Consider the following 22,004-nt stretch of genomic DNA (forward strand, 5'->3'; position numbering starts at 1 on the left):
TATTTATTTTATTTTATTTATTTATTTATTTTTTTACCAATTCATACATTTTAATGTCACATGCAGAGTTTAAAGGACTTAATTCTTTATAAATAACTCACACCCGAGTTGCAGTAAATATAATATCGAATATAATGCCTTGTTGAAATAAAAGGCCTAGAACTAACTAGTGAGAGACTTAAACCTGTCAAATTAATCATTACATTTAGCATATTAACCTGTGGATAGAAACATAAAAACATAAAACAGGTTAAAAGTTTTCTGAAGCAGCATCACTATAAACTGGACACTCAGTGCTTCAATAGCGATGCCCTGATAGACATGATGGACAAATACATCATAGCCTGTATTCATGATATTCTGGTATGCACCCATTTCATAGAAAACCATGAGCTCCAGGTCCAGAATGTTCTCCAGATTCTTGCACAGCATCAAGAGTTTTTTTTAAAAGGAGAGAAGAGCGAGGTTTACATGGGAACCATCTCTTTTCTGGGCTACATCATTAACCCTGAATGAGTCTTAAAACCTTTTCCATTTTTGAAATACACACTCTCATAAGCAGCTGCATCTGTTTCTGCCTCCTGTAATCTGACACCTTTATTATGTAAATTAAAAGTAATAAACTTCATAAAAGTACAAATTAATCTTAATTTTTTCACTGAAAATCTGTTTGTCTTCGTCTCATTGCATGTTAATATGTAGTATTCATCATTTTTCCTGATTATATCTCTCTGTATTTACATTTTTTTTTAATCCATATTTTAAGTTTCTGTAGCAAATATAATTCCCTCCTTTTACATATTATACATTACAGTACACATTATATTGGAGTTTAAATTTGATTTGATGTAGAAAAAAACAGACTTTTCATGAGAGAACATTTACTAATGCAGAGTTTGACTGGAATATTTGTAGAATTATAGTCAATTTAACACGCCTCCTAAACCACGGATAAAACAGAGCATAAATAACTGGATTAATGGTGGAATTAAGATAAAGAATTATTATAAGTTTCTGAATGCTTTCTCTCTGTATTTCAATAACATTTCCTAATAAACTGTAAATATAATATGGAAGTAAACACACCAGAAACACAGACACTAAAATACCGAGGACTTTAGCTGCTTTTCTCTCAGATTTCATGGAGTATGAGGTGATTTTCTGTGTTTTAGGCCGTGTGTGATTATTAAGCTCTCTGATAGCAGTGGCATGTTTCTTAGCAATCACAAAAACTCGAGTATACAATATGATTATGACAGAAAGTGGGAATATAAATGAATATATGAGATCAATTACAGTCCAAACCTCATTCAGAAAATAAAAACATTCTCCAGGACACATTACAGAAATTGTGAAATTTCCATTGAAATACATAAGTAATAAGAGATAGACTCCCACCACAAACCAGTTCAAAATAATTACAACACAAGTGATCCTCACAGAGACTTTGCTCATGTAGAAAAATGGGTTTGAGAGAGCCAAATACCGATCCACAGAAATCAGAGTGATATTATATATTGATAAAATTAATAGAAAACCACAAATTATCCAAAAGACGGTGCAGAAACCTCTCCCAAAAATCCAGCATGATTCAATCGTCCAGATGAACATAGCTGGCATCACTAAAACACCAACAAGGAAATCTGACACAGCCAGAGAGAGCACCAGCATGTTTGTTGGTGTGTGAAGCTGCTTGAAGTGAAGAACAGAGATGATGACGAGCAGATTTCCACACACTGTTAGCAGAATCACAGCAGCTGAACACACGTACAGTAAGATATAAACTGTAGGAGATACAGATCTCTCTAGACAGGAGAAATGATCACAGCCATCAGACTGATTAAACTCTGTCAGGTTCATCAATACAGCATTTTTCTAATGTCTACAGCGTTTAAAGTAAAACAGATAATGTAAAAAGTCATAATCGAATGACTTATGGCTCAGAAGCTCTGGTCATTTTATAGTTTGTAGAAATTAGTCACGCCTCCCTAATTTGAGTGACAGTATGATAGTTATGATGTCATGGCTTGTGGGAACAAAAGGCCTAAACTAAGTATCTACAGAATGTTTTTTCCATTTCATGTGTTCTTGACTGGATTGATGGGACCTGAGCATCCTGAGCAGCTGCATCACTGCCTGGTTTGGGAATTGCACCGTCTCAGATCCTGCAGCGGATTGTGAGGACAGTTGAGAAAATCATTGGAGAAAAATCACTCTTCCCCTTCACAGACATTTACACCATACCTTGCATCTGAAAAGTTATTAGCATTGAAGATGACTGTACACACCCCACACACCCTTCACATGCACCCTTCACACTCCTGCCATCTGAAAAAAGTACCAAAGCATTTTATAACTAGACTGTGTAACAGTTTCCTTCCTCAAGCCATTAGATTCAACACCCAGAAGAGAACTGTATTGTACTGCATATATGTTTATAAAAATATCCTCTTATTGTTAAAAGTGTGCTTTAGTTCATTATCTTGAATTCATTCTCATCTTGTAAGGTAGCATTCTGAATTTTGTGTACTTTACTTTGATATTTGAACTGTTATATTTGTAGGGCACTCTGATGAGAAGGACACAGAAGCACAGCACAGAGATGGAGGAGTTAGGTGCAAATCTCAAAGGTGTTTATTTGCTAACACAGTGCACCGAAAAAGTGGTATTTTTAGAGGTGAAAGAGAAACTTGCATTCTCTTTCTGGATTCAGTGAGGATTCCATAGGGAGGTTCCCAATCTTGAAGGAGTCCCAGTGGAGGTGCAGAAAGAGCTTTGAACCTAGGAGCTTGGCTCAGGCTCGGCAGACGTTGGCACTTTTGACTATCCAGAGCAAAGAGATAAAGCAGAGGGATACAGCACATTAGTTCCTTCCATGGGCATAACCCAGCCCACCTCCTACTGGCTTCTAAGCCTGACTTTCTGCTGTGGCATTCTGCTGGAGTGTGGGTGCCCCAGCTGCGCTCCTGATTGGCACCCACTCTTTTGGTGGGAATTTTTCTGCACAACCTTGCAGCTTAATTCAGCAGTGATGACTGTGGTGCTGAAATTCTGAGGAGTGTGTATTTCTTTACATATTTCCTCTCAGCAGGGGTACAGTTTCTGGGAGATAAACAGGACTGGGTGTTTCCCTTTCAAATGTTTGGGAGAGGACCGTTACCAGCCTGTTTCTGATGCGGAGGTCTGGAGGGTGAAGGGTAAGTTAATGTCGTGGTTCCTTAAAATTGGGAGGGTGATAAGGGCTTTCTTTTGGTGGACAAACGCCCACTCCGTGTAGCTCATCCGCTGCATCAGGTCCAACTGACCCTTTTAGGTTTGATTTGAGGGGGATGCTACAGAGGAGAAGTTAGGAACAAACCGCCGAAAATATCTTGCAAAACTCAGAAAGGCACATACCTGTTTTTTCATTGTGGGTTGGGGGTACTCCTTGACGGCCTCTATTTTCTTCCCCTGAGGTTTGAGAATGACCAGACCAGCCCCAGATGGCACTTGTGGGGGTTAGCAGTTAGTCCGGCCTTCTGCAGGGCTTCCATAACTTCCTTTAGATGAAATAGTTGGTCGACCTACGTGGAGGAGTGGATGACACCAAAGTCCAGATAAGTAGCTGCAAAGGCCGAATGGGGCAGAGGACAATGTCTATGAGGCACTGGAACGTGGGATGTGGTAGCTTAGTGGTTAAGGTGTTCGACTACTGATCGGAAGGTCATTGGTTCGAATCCCAGGTCCACCAAGTTGCCACTGAGCAAGGCCCTTAACCCTCAATTGCTCAGGTGTATAAACTGAAATAAGGAAATGTAAGTCACTCTGGATAAGAGTGTCTGCTAAATGCTGTAAATGTAAAAGTTAACGTGGCAAGCATGTAGGCCAAAAGAAAGAACCAGGTACTGTCTTGGGTTTTGCATCTGGGGCAAGGGCCATTTGCCAATAGCCCTTGGTCTGGCCGAGGCTGGAAATAAACCGGGTTTTTCTCAGGCACTCCACGAGGATATCCACGCGGGGGAGGGGGAAGCTGTCACATTCTGAGATTTGGTTGAGCCTCCAGAATTCATTACAGAGGCGGGTGCTTCTGTCTGGCTTAGGCACCACCATAATGGGGTTGGTGGACTCATCGAAGACCCCATCTTTTAACATTACCCCGTTCCAGTTTTTTCCTCTATGACATTATGACCGGCTTCCGGGACCCAGTATAGTCATTGTCGCACCACCATCCCAGAAGGGGTCTTGATCTCATGGTGCACCAGCTGAGTCAGTCCTGGCATGGAGGAGAAAACGTCAGGGAATTGGTCGATTACATCTGTGATGTTCAACTTCTGGGCTGGAGTGAGATCTTCCCCTCTCTTCACCAGGGCACACTCTCCAAGATCTGTGACAGAGAAAGCAAACGCAGACACACCTGGGGCCAGAGAACCCACCTCTTTAGTATATTGATGTAGTATAATTGAGTGTCAGCATGCTTACCTGGCTGTTGCAGTTTGTAGTTGACTGGGCCTACCTTCTCAAGGACAGTGTACAGGCCCTGCCATTTTGCCAGGAACTTGTAGGAGGTACAAGTAGCTAGGGACAAGCAACATGAACTGATTTTCATGCTGGAATTTGCAGAACTGGGCTGGTTGGTTGTAGACTCTTTGTTTGTTCATGTGCTCTTTTACTATGGGGCCAACACAATCAATTTGTGCCTGTATGTCCTGGACAAAATCAATGATCAACCAGAAAGGAGAGGACTGCTCCTCCCACACTTACCGGGCTATGTCCAACAGCCCTTGAGGTCACCGTACGAAGAGGAGCTCAAAAGGCATGACACCCGTGTATTCCTTGGGCATCTCTTGGATGGTGAAGAGCACATAAGGAAGAAAGAGGTACCAGTTCCATCTACCACGAGTGTTTAATTAAAGCACTCCACCAGTCCATCAGTCTGGGGGTGGTAAACGGATGTCCTCAAATATTTGACATGCAACAGTCGACACAGATCTACCATTTGGTGTCCAGGAATGCCTCAATGTCATCTTCCTCAATTTTGTGAACCATTGCTGAGCATTGTGGCTGGGATCAGGGAGGTGGACTGATGATGCCTGCGCCTGAGCCTAACTCTAATTCCTCTGCTTCGTCTCTGGGAGCTTGCTTTGTGATTTCTTCTAAACCAAATGTGGAATTTGCATCAGACTCTAAGAAGCTTGATGGGGTCAATGAGGAGCAAGCAGCCATCAAATTGCCATCATATTCTGTGGTGTTGTTACTTGATAAAAGAGTTTGCATTGTCCGCTCTGAGCTTGACAATAGCTACCAAACTTTACAACACCTTTCAACTCCATGTCTCCCATTTTTCACAGACCCCCACACTGAGGTGTCAAGGTCATGGAATAATGCTTATTATTCCCGTTTATTCTCCTCAGCCCCTGCATGGGTATGCGACAATGCCTATGGCTGAAGGGAAACTTGCCAGCTCTCTCTCCACTTAATCGGCTGCATGGTGAAATTCTGTGCTCCCATTGAGGCCTTGTTGGGCCACGCTGGCCTTATACGGAAGGCCTACAATCCCACTTAAGGAACTTATCTGTGGTCACAAAAATTCTATGCCCCTTTAGGGCCATCTCCCCTGCTGCTTATCCAGCCACCTCATGTGCTTCGGGGGTTCAGGCATGACCACCTATGCTCCTGGTCCTTATGTGTCACTACCTCCTGGGTTATCCCCTGCCAGCATGTGCTTTCTCCTTCACAGAGATTCCATCTTTTCTGCCCTAAAAGGACTCTCTGAGTGTGCGAGGTGCAGTGCAAGAAGTGATGAGGGCTTTGAGGTAAGAGGGAGCTGGTCCATTTTTGGCTTTGTAGGTAAGCATCAGTGCAGCTGCATTTTGGATCATTTGCAGAGGATAAATTGCATTCATAGGTAGACCTGACAGAGAGAGCTGCAGTAGTCCAGTCTTGAAATGACCAGCTCCCACTGTCCGTGTCATGAAGTTTTTAACCTTCACTGAGATAAGGCCAACCATGTGAGGATCCTGAGATATCTAGAGATGTATCCATTTGGACTTTCCTTCACAAAATTTATGAGCATAAATGTTTCATTTTTAAGTCTGGTTCCTCTTCCATCCTCTTCCATCCAATTCAAAAGCATTTTTTCCTTGAGACAGTCACCTCAGTCACTTCAGACTTGCTCATTGGGGATAAATACAAATGCATTTAAATATATCCAATATTAATCTTGAATTTTTGTATTATATTTATATTAACTTTTTTTTATTTTTATATTCTGTAAAGCTGCTTTTAGACAATGTCCATTGTTAACACATAATAAAAACACATAAATCTGAACTTTAAATTTGATCAAGTACCTGAGCAGCCAGTGTGGACAAAAATGGTCAAATCCATCTAATGTTGTAGACAGGAAACCAACATGAGTGTGTCACATTAGCAACATGCGACAAAAAGGACAGTTGATCATACATAGTTCCCCCAAGCTCCCTGTTTGGTGACTTTTCTTCACCATTCCTTCTCTTTAGCTCTGTTCATAAAACCCAGTCCAGCCTGAATGTTGCACAATTACTGAATGAAACAAAAACAGTCAGCTTTGTTATTTTTTATCCCTTCATTCATACTTCAGTGTATTTTAGTCAGATGCATGTCAGCATTAATAAATTCTGAACGTTAATAACATGCAAACTGTATTATGAAATCCAGTCTTAGATAGAGTGAATCACTCAGCATCTTCATTTGAATTTGTTATTTTTAAAAAAAAAAAAAAAAAAAACAACATTAAATTTGCTAAATAAATGTACTTTTTCTGATGTTTATTATTCATGAACATGTCTTCAGGGGAACACAGAAAAATATACAAAACAATAGCATTATTTAGGCTCTTCATCATGAGGAGTGGAAAAATACTTTTCATGAAATATCTTTTATTAATGTAGAGTCTGTTCGAAATATTTGCAGTGTAATAATTAATTTAATGCACTTTTGAAACCACGGGTAAAACAGAGCATAAATAACTGGATTAATGGTGGAATTAAAACAAAGTATGAGCAAAAGTTTCTTAATTGTCTCTGCCTGTATTTCAATAACATTCCCTAATAAACTGCACATAAAATATGGAAGTAAACACACCAGAAACACAGACACTAAAATACCGAGGACTTTAGCTGCTTTTCTCTCAGATTTCATGGAGTGTGAGGTGATTTTCTGTGTTTTAGGCCGTGTGTGATTATTAAGATCTCTGATAGCAGTGGCATGTTTCTTAGCAATCACAAAAACTCGAATATACAATATGATTATTACAGAAAGTGGGAATATAAATGAATATATGAGATCAAGTACAGTCCAAGTCTCATTCAGAAAATAAACACACTCTTCAGGACATGATAGAAAATTTACGAAACATCTATTGAAATAACAGAGTGCTGCATTATAGACTAGACATATACACCAGTTAGAATAAACAAAAATGCACATTGTTCTCTTAGTGACTGTGTTTGTGTAGAGAAAGGGATTTGAGAGAGCCAAATACCGATCTACAGCAATCAGAGCGATATTATAGATGGATAAACATGTGAGGACACCACCAATTAACAAAAAACAGATACAGAAACCTCTCCCAAATATCCAGCATGACTCGATCAACCAGATTAACATTGATGGCATCACTAAAGCTCCAACAAGGAACTCTGACACAGCCAGAGAGAGCACCAGCATGTTTGTTGGTGTGTGAAGCTGCTTGAAGTGAAGAACAGAGATGATGACGAGCAGATTTCCACACATTGTTAGCAGAACCACAGCAGCTGAACACACGTACAGTAAGATATAAACTGCAGGAGATACAGATCTCTCTGGACAGGAGAAATGATCACAGCCATCAGACTGATTAAACTCTGTCAGATTCATCAATACAGCATTTCTCTAATGTCTACAGAATTAAAAGTAAAACAGAAAATGTAAAAAGTCATAATCGAATGACTTATGGCTCAGAAGCTCTGGTGATTTTATAGTTTATAGAAATTAGTCACGCCTCCCTAATTTGAGTGACAGTATGATGTCATGGCTTGTGGGAACAAAAGGCCTAAACTAAATATCTCTATCTCACACGTTCTTGACTGGACCGATGGGGCTTCCTGTTAATTCACTGTTTAAGAATGTAAATCTTTTCTTGCAGTGTTGAAGGAGGTTTTTGATTCTCTGATACACTACACAAAGTGGTCAAAATAAAGAAAAAAGAAACAGAAAGGATAAACAAGGCTACAGGAATATTTGTGCATTTCCTCCTTGAACGCTCCTGCACTCACAGACACACACCATGTGCTACAGTTCGACTCGGATCCCAAGTCGGTCTACAAATGCCAAAAGCATCTCCAATTACTCTTTGAAATGTGTGTCTGAAACCTCATAAACAGAGATCACATAAACTCACACTAATCAAACAAAATCCAATGATGATCCATTTTTCATTTTCACTTTTCAGTGATCCCTCACTACACAAAGCTGTACAAGCCAAATCTTAATACCTCATCTCAAAACATTACCATTTTATATGACTTATATCACATTTAATCTGTGTTACCAGTCTGCACCTTCAAATGATCACCAAAATTAGTAATTACTCTCTCCTGTGCTGGCATAATTGACAGTGGGTGGGACAGAAGCTTCTTAGTTTACCTGCTATTACAGTCTTCTACCAGTAGGGGATCCTGTATACACATGGACAGGGGTGTGTGCAAATATACACACGATGTCATGCACCAGAAACTATGAATTAAACTATGAGACCATAATCAAATTTATTGTTAATATTACATGTATGGCAGTTAGATCAATTCGAGTCAAGAAGCTTTTATTGTAATTTCATCCATATATAGCTTACACAGTAAACATTTATGAAACAACATTTCTCCAGGACTATAGTGCTACATACGACAAAATTACATAAAACAACACAGAGCTAAGGACTTGAAGTAAGTTGTCCTATCCACATAAAGTGCATAGTGTGCAAACAGTGTGAGACAAAAGACAAACAGACAAAACCAAACACCACAGGACAAATACACAACAAACAGGATCCAACATGTTCACCTCTCTCATTGCAAAGTCCACATGCTGATGGAATTTAGGGAGCACTGATTTACATGATTGACATCTCAGGGTGATCTTTCTGCAGATCGCTAATAGCCCCATAAACTTCACGTAGTGGCTTCTTATCATTAGCGCCGGGGGAATGTACACTCCGACAATGAAAGCAGTAGTCTTGTAGTAAATAAAAAGGCTTGCATCTAACAGTTACAAACTCTCCTAGGAATGAGCAGTATAGTTCAGTTGGCACTAAACAAAGTAAGCTCGTCTAGCTGAATGGCAGCATCAAGAACTCAGTGAAAACAAAGAGGCAGCAGTCTCAACGCTCTCGCCGTGTGGTCTGCTTAAGTCTGATGTAGTCCAGTTAATGTCATGAATGTAAGGTACATGGTGTTATGGTGCTGTAAAATTATTAATTAAATTAAATTTCCACTGAAGCATTTGTTTCCCCCTAGGTCATTAACTGAGTAAATATTTAAATCAGGGCTCTCAAGTGTGACGCATTGAGCATGACAGTCACTTATTTTGGCCTTTTGTCACACTCTCCCACCACACATTGTATTTCTCACACAGTAAAAAAATACTATTTATCATATATTTAATAAGCCGCAGAGCCTAAAATGTATCAGTCCGCACCGCTCTCTCTATGGAACCGGGCAGGAACCAAGTGTGTCTCCCCTGGAGTTCTTAGCCGAGCCTGACACTTATCAGCCAATCAAAAAAGAGGCTACACAACAGCCAATCAGAAAATAGCACTATTGTATCTGGGTAAGATTTAACACAACAATCAATGAAAAAAAAGCAGATCCTGGAATTGTTCAGCATCATCCTCGTTCACCCACAGAGAAAAGCTCTGGAGCTGCGAGCATCACTTTGAGCACAGAGTAAGTCACGATCTCCTGTTGTAATGTTGGAAAACATTTTTCTTGCCATCTGGAAAAAGGTACCGAAGCATTCTGGCCCTCAAGACCAGACTGTGTAACAGTTTCTTCCCACAAGCCATCAGACTCCTCAATAACTGAACTGAACTGTACTGAGCACAACATACACAGGCACATCATCTGTATGGACTGCACAGACCTACACCAAATACACACACTTCCAATATACATCCATCAACCTGTTTACATGCTGCTTACATCCATCAAACTGTTTACATGCTGTTTTGCACACTTTTTTGCTCTTTGCACATACTGTCCAACATTTCAGTCTTTTTGCACATACTGTACAATATTTCAGTCGTTTGCTGTTTTTGCACAATCCTATACATTATCTCAAGGACCTGCTGCTAAGAAACTGTGTTCATTCTAGTATTACTGCAGGAAATATTGCTTGAACATACAGTATTTACACTGGTGGCTGCTGTTTCTGTTTATTGTATTTTCTGTAGTGTATTTTTTGCATTTTTTGTATTGTCTTGTATCTTTTTGTCTGCACTGTCTTTTGTCCTGCACTGTCTTGTCTATCTCGTCTGTCTTGTCCTGCACTGTTTGCAACAGGTTGCACAGTTGCACTTTATGTGGCTAGGACTACTTACTAGGTCCTTAACCCTGTCTGTGTTTTATGTAGCACCATGGTCCTGGAGAAATGTTGTCTCATTTCACTATGTACTGTACTGCAACAGCTATAAATGGTTGAAATGACAATAAAAGCTTCTTGACTTGACTACGTATTACATAATATATTAGCAAGATCCTTCTTGCCTCTTCCAGCCCTGTAAGTAGATCAAGACTGCACACAAACAGCGATATCAAAATATGAGCCAGCAACACAGAAATGCAAAGAGCAAATAATTCCATAAGAGAACATCAAGCACACCCCAGATTTGGTGACATGCTTGCTCATTTATTGTTGCAGACTTCTTCTAGATGCACCTCCGGGCGGTGTCCGAACGGTGTGGCTCCTTCCTGCAGCAAAAGGGTCTGGGCCAGCGGCCAACTTAATCACCAATCCCCAGCCATAAGAGAATTGCAGAAACAACATCCAAAATACATGCCTTGGCATGTAACAACTATAAATGTGTCATATTGCATTAAAACACTTTTCATGTGAAAAGCAATGAAAAGCATTCATTTCCAATGTAAAAATAAAGATTTCCAGAATTTTACTAATGCTTCTTTATTAGATCATAAAGGTGTCTACAGTAGAGATTACATATTACCAGGGAAATAAATGTTCTAAATACCAAAATTTTAAATATAATATCAGTATAGTAATCCACATTTATATTTTGGGACTATTGGACTACTTCAAATTAATATTTTGTGTTGCTTGTTGGTTTATATATGCTAATTGTTATTATGCTTGATATTCTCCTTATGAGTATTTTAGTCCTATTTCTAACGATTTAATTATTTTAAGAATTTGGAGCTTCTGGAGCAAACATAATATCTATTTAATAAAAAGTTACACTCAAATATTGAAAACCCAATATTGCTCTTACATAATATATTATATTTGAATACGTAATAATTAATATATGTAATTGATAAATTGATTGTCATCAATAGTATTATAATATATTTAGGCATATCAGAAGGAGTGAGGAAAAATAATTTTTCATAAAAAAACATTGATTAATCCAGAGTCTGTCTGGAATATTTCCCTAGATATAATTAATTTAATGCACCTTTTAAACCATGAGTAAAACAGAGCATAAATAACTGGATTAATGGTGGAATTAAGAGAAATCATCATCATAACTTTCTGAATTGTTTCTGACTGTAGTTCAATAACATAACCTATTAAACTATAAATAAAATATGGAAGTAAACACACCAGAAACACAAACACTAAAATACCGAGGACTTTAGCTGCTTTTCTCTCAGATTTCATGGAGTGTGAGGTGATTTTCTGTGTTTGAGGCCGTGTGTGATTATTAAGCTCTCTGATAGCAGTGGCATGTTTCTTAGCAATCACAAAAACTCGAGTATACAATAAGATTATTACAGAAAGTGGAAATATAAATGAATATATGAGATCAATTACATACCAAACCTCATTTAGAGAGAAAGAACACTCTCCGGGGCACATAACAGAGCTCATGAAGTTTCCATTGATATAAAAAAGTACTAAGTTATAGACCACCACTACACACCAGTTAAAAAAAATTACAACACGAGTGATCCTTATAGAGACTTTGTTCATGTAGAGAAATGGGTTTGATAGAGCCAAATATCGATCCACCGCAATCAGAACAATATGATATATGGATAAGTTCATCAGGAAGGAGGCAGTCATCATAATACACATGCAGAAATCTCTACCAAAAATCCAGCATGACTCGATCACCCAGCTTAAAATTGAAGGCATCACTAAAGCTCCAACAAGGAAATCTGACACAGCCAGAGAGAGCACCAGCATGTTGGTTGGTGTGTGAAGCTGCTTGAAGTGAAGAACAGAGATGATGACGAGCAGATTTCCACACAATGTTAGCAGAACCACAGCAGCTGAACACAGGTACAGTAAGATATAAACTGCAGGAGATACAGATCTCTCTGAACAGGAGAAATGATCACAGCCATCAGACTGATTAAACTCTGTCAGGTTCATCAATACAGCATTTCAATACAGCATAAATTAAAACAGAAAATGTAAAAAGTCATAATCAAATGACTTATGGCTCAGAAGCTCTGGTGATTTTATAGTTTATAGAAATTAGTCACGCCTCTCTAATTTGAGTGACAGTATGATAAATATGATGTCATTGCTTGTGGGAACAAAAGGCCTAAACTAAATATCTCCATCTCATGTGTTCTTGACTGGACTGATGGGACACTGGTTTCTGTAATGGTAATTGAATGAAATTCAATGAAAATTAAATTCAATCCAACAACATTCAATGTAGTGAACATTAGACAAGTATATAGTAAATGTCAGTTAATTATATTTATTAGAAATGTCACTACAAAAACCCACCACATTGGTCACAAACAGATTCAGCTCTTAGTGTTTGTCCTGCAGTCAGTAAGACTGTCCATCTCACATTACAGATTATTTTAAACCACGGCTAAAACAGAGCAGAAAGAAACACATAAATATCCTATTCACTATAATGCATTACAAATATGTAAATATAATTTTTCTTGTGTGAAGATGAACAAGGCTGATTTTGTGTCTGTAATTAATGAACATTAATCCTTACAGAATATTAAATATGCTCTATTTTGAGTAGTTATTTGATGTAGTAAACTGTGTGTTTTATAATTAAACAATCAGCATTTAAAATAATGAAGCTGATGTAAGCATTTTTTAAGGATTTAAGAATGTGAAGGATTGTAAGGAATTTTATTAGTATTATTAGTTCTCCTGTTATTAGTTGGTATCCTAAGTCTGTAACCTAGTGAACCGGTGTTAATGTATTCATCAACAGAGACTAAAAACCCCTGTTGTATGTCGTTCTGGATAAGGGCATCTGCCAAATGCCGTAAATGTAAATGTAGTCCAATGACTTTTATGTCTTCAGCAAATTTAATAATGCTGGTACACTTTGTTGAATGCTGAGCTTTAATCAGTAAACAGCATTCAGGCGTGGGTGTCGTTATTTTTGAAACTCCAGTCTCACTTTCACAGAAACCTGGCTATCGGACAAAGGGTGCTCAGACGTGTAGACAGTCAGTAAACTCTGTTTAAGTGATTTGAAATTTTTTGGTATATTTTACACATATTATACCTCCTGTAAAGCCTATTTATATGCTGCTTAGAAAATCTTGTTTGTATAAATATATAAATCACTAAATAAAGACCTAAAACTGTCAGGACTCTGCCCGGACTTTGGCCATGTGCCTTTTGTTTATGTTTCTTGTTCACGTGTCTGCCCCGCCCTTGCCTTTTTTCTCCCCGCCTCTGCACACCTGTCCCTTATGTCTAAATAATTATTTGTACTATTTAGTTGAGCCGCGTTGCCTTGTGCAGCGCGGAATCCTCTGTTGTCCTCGTCTGTTGTCTTTGTCTGTTGTCTTTGTCTGTTGTCTTTGTCTGTTGTCTTTGTCTGTTGTTGTCTACGTCCTGTTTCGTGTTTTTTTTAGTTAATAAACCCTGTTTTTGTTAAGCTGTCCTGCATTTGGGTCCATTTTTACCCCCGCGCCCGTGACAGAAGGATTCCGCCAGACTAGGACCCAGCAGGACAGCGGCAGCGTGGACCGGCCGCTTGGGAGCATTTTGTTTTTTCCTTATTGGATTTCTTTTTTCCCCCTGGACTTTGTGGTTTTGGTGACATCGGTCCGCATTTTTCCGGTGAGGGACGCCGCTCCGCTTCCGGTTTCTCCGCGGGGGGCGCCGCCTGACTTCCTGGTTGCGGGCCGTGTCGCCAGCCCGAGTTTCGTTTTGTTTTTCGGTGTCCTGCAACATCGCCCCGCACCTGTCCGGTGGGGGGCGTCGCTTCACATCCGGTTTCTGTGGAGGACGCCGCCCCACTTCGTGTCCGCGGGGGGTGTTGCAGGCCCGTGTTTTTGCTCCATGGATTTTTTCCTGTTGATTTTTTTCTGTTTTATGGAGGATTTTTTTTTCTCCCCGCCCTCCCTCCCCTTTATCTGGTTCTGAGAGGTGGGTCTGGCCGTGGTGCGTCGGGGGTTGTGCTCGGCCCTCCTGTTTGGCTGTGGACTTCGCTCGGCCCTTCTGTTCGGCTGTGGACGTCGCTCGGCCACTCTCGGCCGTGTGCCTTGCTCCCCCCACCTGCCTCGCCGTGTGCCTTGCTCCCCCCACCTGCCTCGCCGTGTGCCTTGCTCCCCCCTCCCGGGCCCGTCGGGACTGTCAGGACGGATTAGCGCGTCGGGAGCCGCACCTCGAGGGGGGGGGATACTGTCAGGACTCTGCCCGGACTTTGGCCATGTGCCTTTTGTTTGTTTCTTGTTCACGTGTCTGCCCCGCCCTTGCCTTTTTTCTCCCCACCTCTGCACACCTGTCCCTTATGTCTAAATAATTATTTGTACTATTTAGTTGAGCCGCGTTGCCTTGTGCAGCGTGGAATCCTCTGTTGTCCTTGTTTCCTGTTGTCCTCGTCTGTTGTCTTTTGTTGTTGTTGTCCTGTCTTGAGTCCGTGTTCCTGTTCAGTGTTTTTTGTTAATAAATCCCCGTTTCTGTTAAGCTGTCCTGCATTTGGGTCCGTTTTTAACCCGCGTTCTTGACAAAACCACAATAAAGCATCATTAGCATCATTATATCCTGCTCACTCCCAATAACTGCTAGAAAAAGTACAGTAGACTAAAAACTTCCTAATGAACAACCTTCTTGATAACCATGTTTCAGAAGTTACGAACCTCTGAACTTACAAACAAGCTTCTTATGTATATGTATATATCTGGGTTCTCAACTCATATTTACTGAAGTTGTGCAGTTTATCTCCTAATGTATTGATACTAAATTTATTAGCTTGACATTAATTAACAGTAATGTCTGAACTTCACTTTTAACGTCTGATTCGTCTCGGTATTAATTATTATGCTTTCTTTCCTGAAGTCAGTGACTCGTCTTACAGGTTCACTGTTTTGCAGCTGAAGACGAGAATATAGTTTAAAGTCATGCTCTAACACACTGGCTGGTAAACAATCCCTCATGTAAATATTCATATTCCTGAAAATATTCAAATGTCCAAACATAGTGTAATTTTTTTATTTCCTAATTCACACGTAATCTTTTTATTTTAATATCACATGCACGTTTGTCATATTTAGGTTTAAATTTAGGCCAAACATTTGATGATGCAAAGGTTTTTTTTCCTGATTCATTTTATGTCACATGTACAGTTTAAAGATGTCCTGATCTATTGGATCATTGACCCAATGGGTGATGTGGTAGCTCAGTGGGTAAGGTGTTGAACTACTCATCTGAACGAGCCATCTGCTTAAATCTAATCTAAATCTAATTCGACTATTGTAAAAAAAAAAAAAAAAAAAAAACACATTCAAATGGGTCAAATAGTATTGGTGGTTTTAGTCTTTATAACTCACACCCCCTGAGTCAGACTGACAGTAAATGAATAAATATAATGTCATGCCATGTTGAAACAAAAGGCCTAGTACTAAGTAGAGAGAGACTTAAACATGATTTTGAATGTTTTCTTGGACAAATTACTTCTTGCATTTTACATATTAGCCTGTGGATTAGAAACATAAAGCTGTCACAAAACATGTTAAATATTTGTTGCAGCAGCATCACTATAAAGAGCATTACCAGACTTAACAACACCATTTAAAGTATAGACTTCTCTTCATGGTTCTACTAGGTGCACCTTGGGCCCTTAAACAGTAGTGTTGACAAAAATACATCAAGCAAAAATGATATTGGGGTTGAAATTTGATTAAATGTTTAAATGATATATAATTAACAATAAACAATATTTACTGTAAAGACATTATTAGGTGGTGTGCAAAGACTTCATGAATGAACATCGATTAATGCAGAATCTGTCTGGAAAATTTGTAGAGTTACAGTTAACTTAACACCTCCTGAACCACGGATAAAAGAGAGCATAAATAACTGGATTAATGGTGGAATTAAGATGAACCACAACCAAAACCTTCAGCAATGTTTTATCTGTATTTCAATAACATTCCCTAATATACTGTAAATATAAAATGGAAGTAAACACACCAGAAACACAGACACTAAAATACCGAGGACTTTAGCTGCTTTTCTCTCAGATTTCATGGAGTGTGAGGTTATTTTCTGTGTTTTAGTCCGTGTGTGATTATTAAGCTCTCTGATAGCAGTGGCATGTTTCTTAGCAATAAAAAAAACTTGAGTATACAATATGATTATGACAGAAAGTGGGAATATAAACAATACCACAAGATTAATTACAGCCCAAAACTCATTCAAAATTAATAAACATTCTCCAGGACACATTACGAAAGTTTCAAAGTTTCCATTGAAATAATAAAATGTTGTCATATACATAATACACACACACACACACACACATACACACACACATATATATATATATATACACACACACACACACACACACACACACACACACACACACACACACAGGAAGCCGCTGCATAGAATAGCATGCAATGATTTTTTGTTAACGGATATCTCCACTCCAGGTTGGAGGGTGTTGCGGGAAAGAGCATCTGCTTTTGCATTCTACGAGCTGGTGTGATAGGACAGGGTGAATAGGAAGTGGGCAAAAAACAAGGACCAGCAGGCTTGTTTGAGATCTGAAAGACTCAGGAATGTGTGTTCAGCCTCCACCAATCAGCGTCTCTACTGTTCCAAAGCCAACTTCATGCCTATCAGATCTCGATTACAACATCATAATTAAAATCAGAAGTCATCAGCTTCAGAGAACAGCCCCCATTTCTTTTCCAGAGGCATACACCACTACCCCAAAGGGTTTGGTTGGGTCTGGTTGCCTTGAATTAAACAAATTATTATGAAATTGAGTTAGTGTTAGCTGGCTTGGTTTGTGCCATCACTTCATTTATTCATGATGGTTTGTTATTTATAATATCAGTATAACCTGCTAGCTTACACCTCAAAATGAGCAACAAACTGGAAAAACTACAAAGAACTGCTGATGGTCTGTTACAATAGTTTACAGCAGAACAAATGCTGTCTTTACTACAGACTGTAAGGAAAAATAATGAATCTATATCATTCTCAATTGAACAATAATACTTTGTTTATTCATCAAAAATAATTTGTGTATCTGTTACTGAAAAATTTGTCTGTTTATATTTACTAAAATGGAATGGGAAGGGTATAAAATTGAAAGTGAAAGTGACGTGACATACGGTTACCCATACTCAGAATTTGTTGTCTGTGTTTAACCCATCCAAAGTGCACACACACAGCAGTGAACACACACACACCGTGAACACACACCCGGAGCAGTGGGCAGCCATTTATGCTGCGGCACCCGGGGAGCAGTTGGGAAGGTTCGGTGCCTTGCTCAAGGGCACCTCAGTCGTGGCTGGCCCGAGACCCGAACCCACAACCTTAGGGTTAGGAGTCGGACACTCTAAGAATTAGGCCACGACTTCAGTCAATAGAGGGCCTCAGACATTTTGGGTTCACACTTAAATCCTTGTCATGATGTAACTCATATATAGAGTCAATAGGAATATCAAAGATTAATGCAGAGCTTCCTTAATTGAGGAAGCAAAAAGGTGCTTAGTTTTCTCAGTTTTCAGTTTAAATCAAGTGGACATTTTACACAACCGAGTACAATCAAATAGTGTATTTATGCATATTTATGATTAATTTAACACACCTCCCAAACCAACGGTAAAACAGAGCATAAATTACAGGATTAATGGAGGAATTAAGATGAAGCACAATCAAAACTTTCTGAAATGTTTCTGTCTGTAGTTCAATAACATTCCCTAATAAACTTTAAATATAGTAGTTAAGTGTTTATATATTTACACCTCCCTATTTTGAGTGACAGTATGATAGATATGATGTCATGGCTTGTGGGAACAAAATGCCTAAATTACATATCTCCATCTCATGTGTTCTTGACTGGACTGATGGAGCTTCTTGGTAATTCACTGTTTAAGAATGTGAATCTTGCAGTGTTGAAGGAGGTTTTTGATTCTCTGACAGAGATGGGGGAGTCGAGTCATATGACTTGACTCGAGTCGGACTTAAGTCAGGATTTTGTGCAAGATGAGACGAGAAGAACAGCAGAATGCGACCACATCGCTCACAATGGAATGACAAAGTTCTATCAAATTTAATTTTTTGCAAGCGCAATGTAGTGTAAATGGTTGGTCACTGTTTATGTGGAAATGTCAGCTTTTTTGCAATAGCACTTATAATTGGCCTTCAGTGTTAGGCTTTGAGTGAAAAGCATATGGATCGTTTATGGGGATGCACATATATATATATAAAAAATAAATATAAAAAACTTCAGAGTTGCAAGCAGAGCCATATTCTTGTCTCGCATGCACACGCACACACATTCAATTTAAAGGGATAGTTCACCCAAAAATAAAAAAAATTCTTTTATTCTTTTTTTCTCACCCTCCCATGATGTTACAAAGCTGTATAAATGTCTTTGTTTTGATGAACACGGAGGAAGATATTTTAAAGAATGTTTGTAACCAAACCATTCATGAGCCCCATTCACTTCCATAGTATTCTTTTTTCCCACTATGGAAGTGAATGGGGCTCATGAAGGTTTTGGTTATAAACATTCCTTAAAATATCTACATGTGTGTTCATCAAAACAAAGACATTTATACAGGTTTGTAACATCATGAGGGTGAATTTTCATTTTTAGGTGAACTATTTAAGTAATAAACTACACTCACTCCAATCATCCATCCATCTCTCTCTCTCTCTCTCTCTCTCTCTCTCTCTCTCTCTCACGGACGCAGGATAAACAACACAAACGGCTTTAATAACCAAAAGACACGAAACATAACGCAGACTGACAACAGAACAAAACAACAGTAGATTCCGCGCTGCACCAGGCAACGCGGCTTAACTAAATACTACTAATAATCAAGACACGTGAGGGACAGGTGTGCAGAAGCGGGCAGGAAGAGACAAGGGGCGGGGCAGACATGTGACAGAAAAACATAAACAAAAGGCACATGGCCAGAGTCCTGACACTCTCTCTCTGCCCAATAGTTAATTCACTTCAAGGTTTGTAGGATTCAATAATTTATGTTTTTTGGTTGACGTGATTGATTGTTGTTGTTATTCTGTTGTTAAAAAGGAACGATCTAATTTAAGGATGTGATCATGTCCCATTAAAAGGGAATGCCTGTTCAAAAAATGCCATTTGGTTGCAAAGAAACCATTGTACTTTTTTATATATATACATACTTTTCTATGGTCTTCTGCCATGTTTGTGGCATATTGAAACTTTTCATGCTTTTATGTTGGCCTGGGGGGCACGGTGGCTTAGGTGTGTACGTTCCACGTTCGCCTCACACCTCCAGGGTTGGGGGTTCGATTCCCACCTCCACTTTGTGTGTGTGGAGTTTGCATGTTCTCCCCGTGCCTCGGGGGTTTCCTCCGGGTACTCCGGTTTCCTCCCCCGGTCCAAAGACATGCATGGTAGGTTGATTGGCATCTCTGGAAAATTGTCCGTAGTGTGTGATTGTTTGAGTGAATGAGAGTGTGTGTGTGCCCTGTGATGGGTTGGCACTCCATCCAGGGTGTATCCTGCCTTGATGCCCGATGACGCCTGAGATAGGCACAGGCTCCCCGTGACCCGAGGTAGTTCGGATAAGCGGTAGAAGATGAGTGAATGAGATGTTGGCCTTATTTCAGTTAAGTTTACATCTTATTCTTTGTAGTTTTGATTTTTATTCATTTTTAGATTTTTATTGTATTTACAACTCACCTGTATGTGGACACCTTTTAAAAATAAATGCATATAATAATTTTTGTTGCAAATAAAACTCTCATAGTCCATAAATACTGTAGATTTAACTTTGTTTAATATATACATTTAGTTAAATCATCAAACATCTGTATGACTTGCAGTGACTTTCTTGACTCAAGCTATGACTTGATTTGAATTGCTTGACATAAAGCAGTGACTTGACTTGACTCTCACAAAAAAATGACTCGGACTTGCTTGAGACTTGAAGGTTAAGACTTGAGACTTACTTGTGACTTCTCTGTTCTCTGATACACTACACCTGGTCTACAAACTGCACCTTTCTCCTCTTTAACTGCCCCCCTCTCAGATCTAACCAAGAAAGGTCAACCAGACTGGGTACACTGGACAGACGGCACAAAACGGGCATTTTGCCAGCTAAAGGAGGCCCTCACTACCCAGCCAGTACTGCGGAATCAGGATTTCGATTGCCCCTTCATGCTACAAACGGATGCCTGACGGGACTAATGGACATCATCTCTTTGATATTCTTTCTTCAGAAACCTCCAGCTGATCCAGAACTTCAGATTGCCAGCTGAGCCTATGCTATGCTCCTGGAGAGGACTGCTTCACCTTTCACTGCCGTCCCCCTCCTGCTGCCTAGGCTTGTAGCCTGGATTTCTGCCAAAGCGAATGTGCCAATGAAAAATGTCCACCACAAATTTCACAGAAATTTAATCACAAGCACTGAAAATGGTAAGACTGCTTCTTTATTCCATAAAGGTTACTACTTTTCAAAGATTTTCAAGTTCAACCTGCCACAGGATCTGCTGAAACAGTTCTACACTGCTATCATTGAATCCATCCTCTGCACCTCAGTGACTGTTTGGTTCAGCTCAGCCACCCAATCCGACATCAGAAGACTACAGAGGGTAGTCCGGACTGCTGAGCGAATCATTGGCACAACTCTCCCCACTCTCCAAGACCTGTACTTCTCCAGAGTGAGCAAAAGGGCAAAGAAAATCACTCTGGACCCCTCACATCCAGCACACTCACTCTTTGAACTGTTGCATCTGGTTGACGCTACAGAGCCCTGAGCACCAAAACGACCAGATATAGGAACAGTTTCTTCCCTCAGGCAATCCATCTGATGAACACTTAACATACATCTGATGAACACCTAACATACACAGAACAAACAAACATTATTCTTACATTGTTTACAAGTACTCATTTATATTTTAATTTGCACATCTATATTTGAATTTGCACATCTATACTTCAATTTGCACATTCTTTTTTTCCACTGTACATACAACTCTCTATTATATACAGTATGTGTTCATTTCTTATAATTGCCATTCTGTTTACACTGTGGAGCTCCTGTACTAGAAAAAAATTCCTCGTATGTGAAAACATACTTGGCAATAAAGACCTTTCTGATTCTGATTCTGATTTAAAAAATAAAATGAATAAATAAATAAATTTAATCTCCACCACAAATATATCATTTATAATACTCTATTATATACTGCATATAATACAGAACAAAAAAAATATCAAATATATCATAATAGCATAATAACATTAGTCTTATATATTTAGAAATATATTTAGAAATATTTTGGGGTTATGCTAAAAATTTGTGACAAAAGTTAAT

General features: G+C 39.3%; 3 protein-coding genes across 3 annotated transcripts; all 3 read right to left on the bottom strand.

The window, feature by feature from the left end:
• Positions 1-867: 867 nt before the first annotated feature.
• LOC132854736 (trace amine-associated receptor 13c-like) lies at positions 868-1,860 on the bottom strand. The gene has a single exon (XM_060883330.1). The coding sequence runs from the start codon at positions 1,858-1,860 to the stop codon at positions 868-870; it is 993 nt and encodes a 330-aa protein (XP_060739313.1).
• Positions 1,861-6,882: 5,022 nt separating this feature from the next.
• On the bottom strand, positions 6,883-7,875 carry LOC132854823 (trace amine-associated receptor 4-like). The gene has a single exon (XM_060883448.1). The coding sequence runs from the start codon at positions 7,873-7,875 to the stop codon at positions 6,883-6,885; it is 993 nt and encodes a 330-aa protein (XP_060739431.1).
• Positions 7,876-11,613: 3,738 nt separating this feature from the next.
• On the bottom strand, positions 11,614-12,606 carry LOC132854934 (trace amine-associated receptor 13c-like). The gene has a single exon (XM_060883611.1). It carries the CDS (start codon positions 12,604-12,606, stop codon positions 11,614-11,616), a length of 993 nt encoding a protein of 330 aa, XP_060739594.1.
• Between the last annotated feature and the right edge of the window lie 9,398 nt (positions 12,607-22,004).

Source organism: Tachysurus vachellii, chromosome 12, assembly GCF_030014155.1.
Source record: "Tachysurus vachellii isolate PV-2020 chromosome 12, HZAU_Pvac_v1, whole genome shotgun sequence".
NCBI classification, from domain to species: domain Eukaryota; kingdom Metazoa; phylum Chordata; class Actinopteri; order Siluriformes; family Bagridae; genus Tachysurus; species Tachysurus vachellii.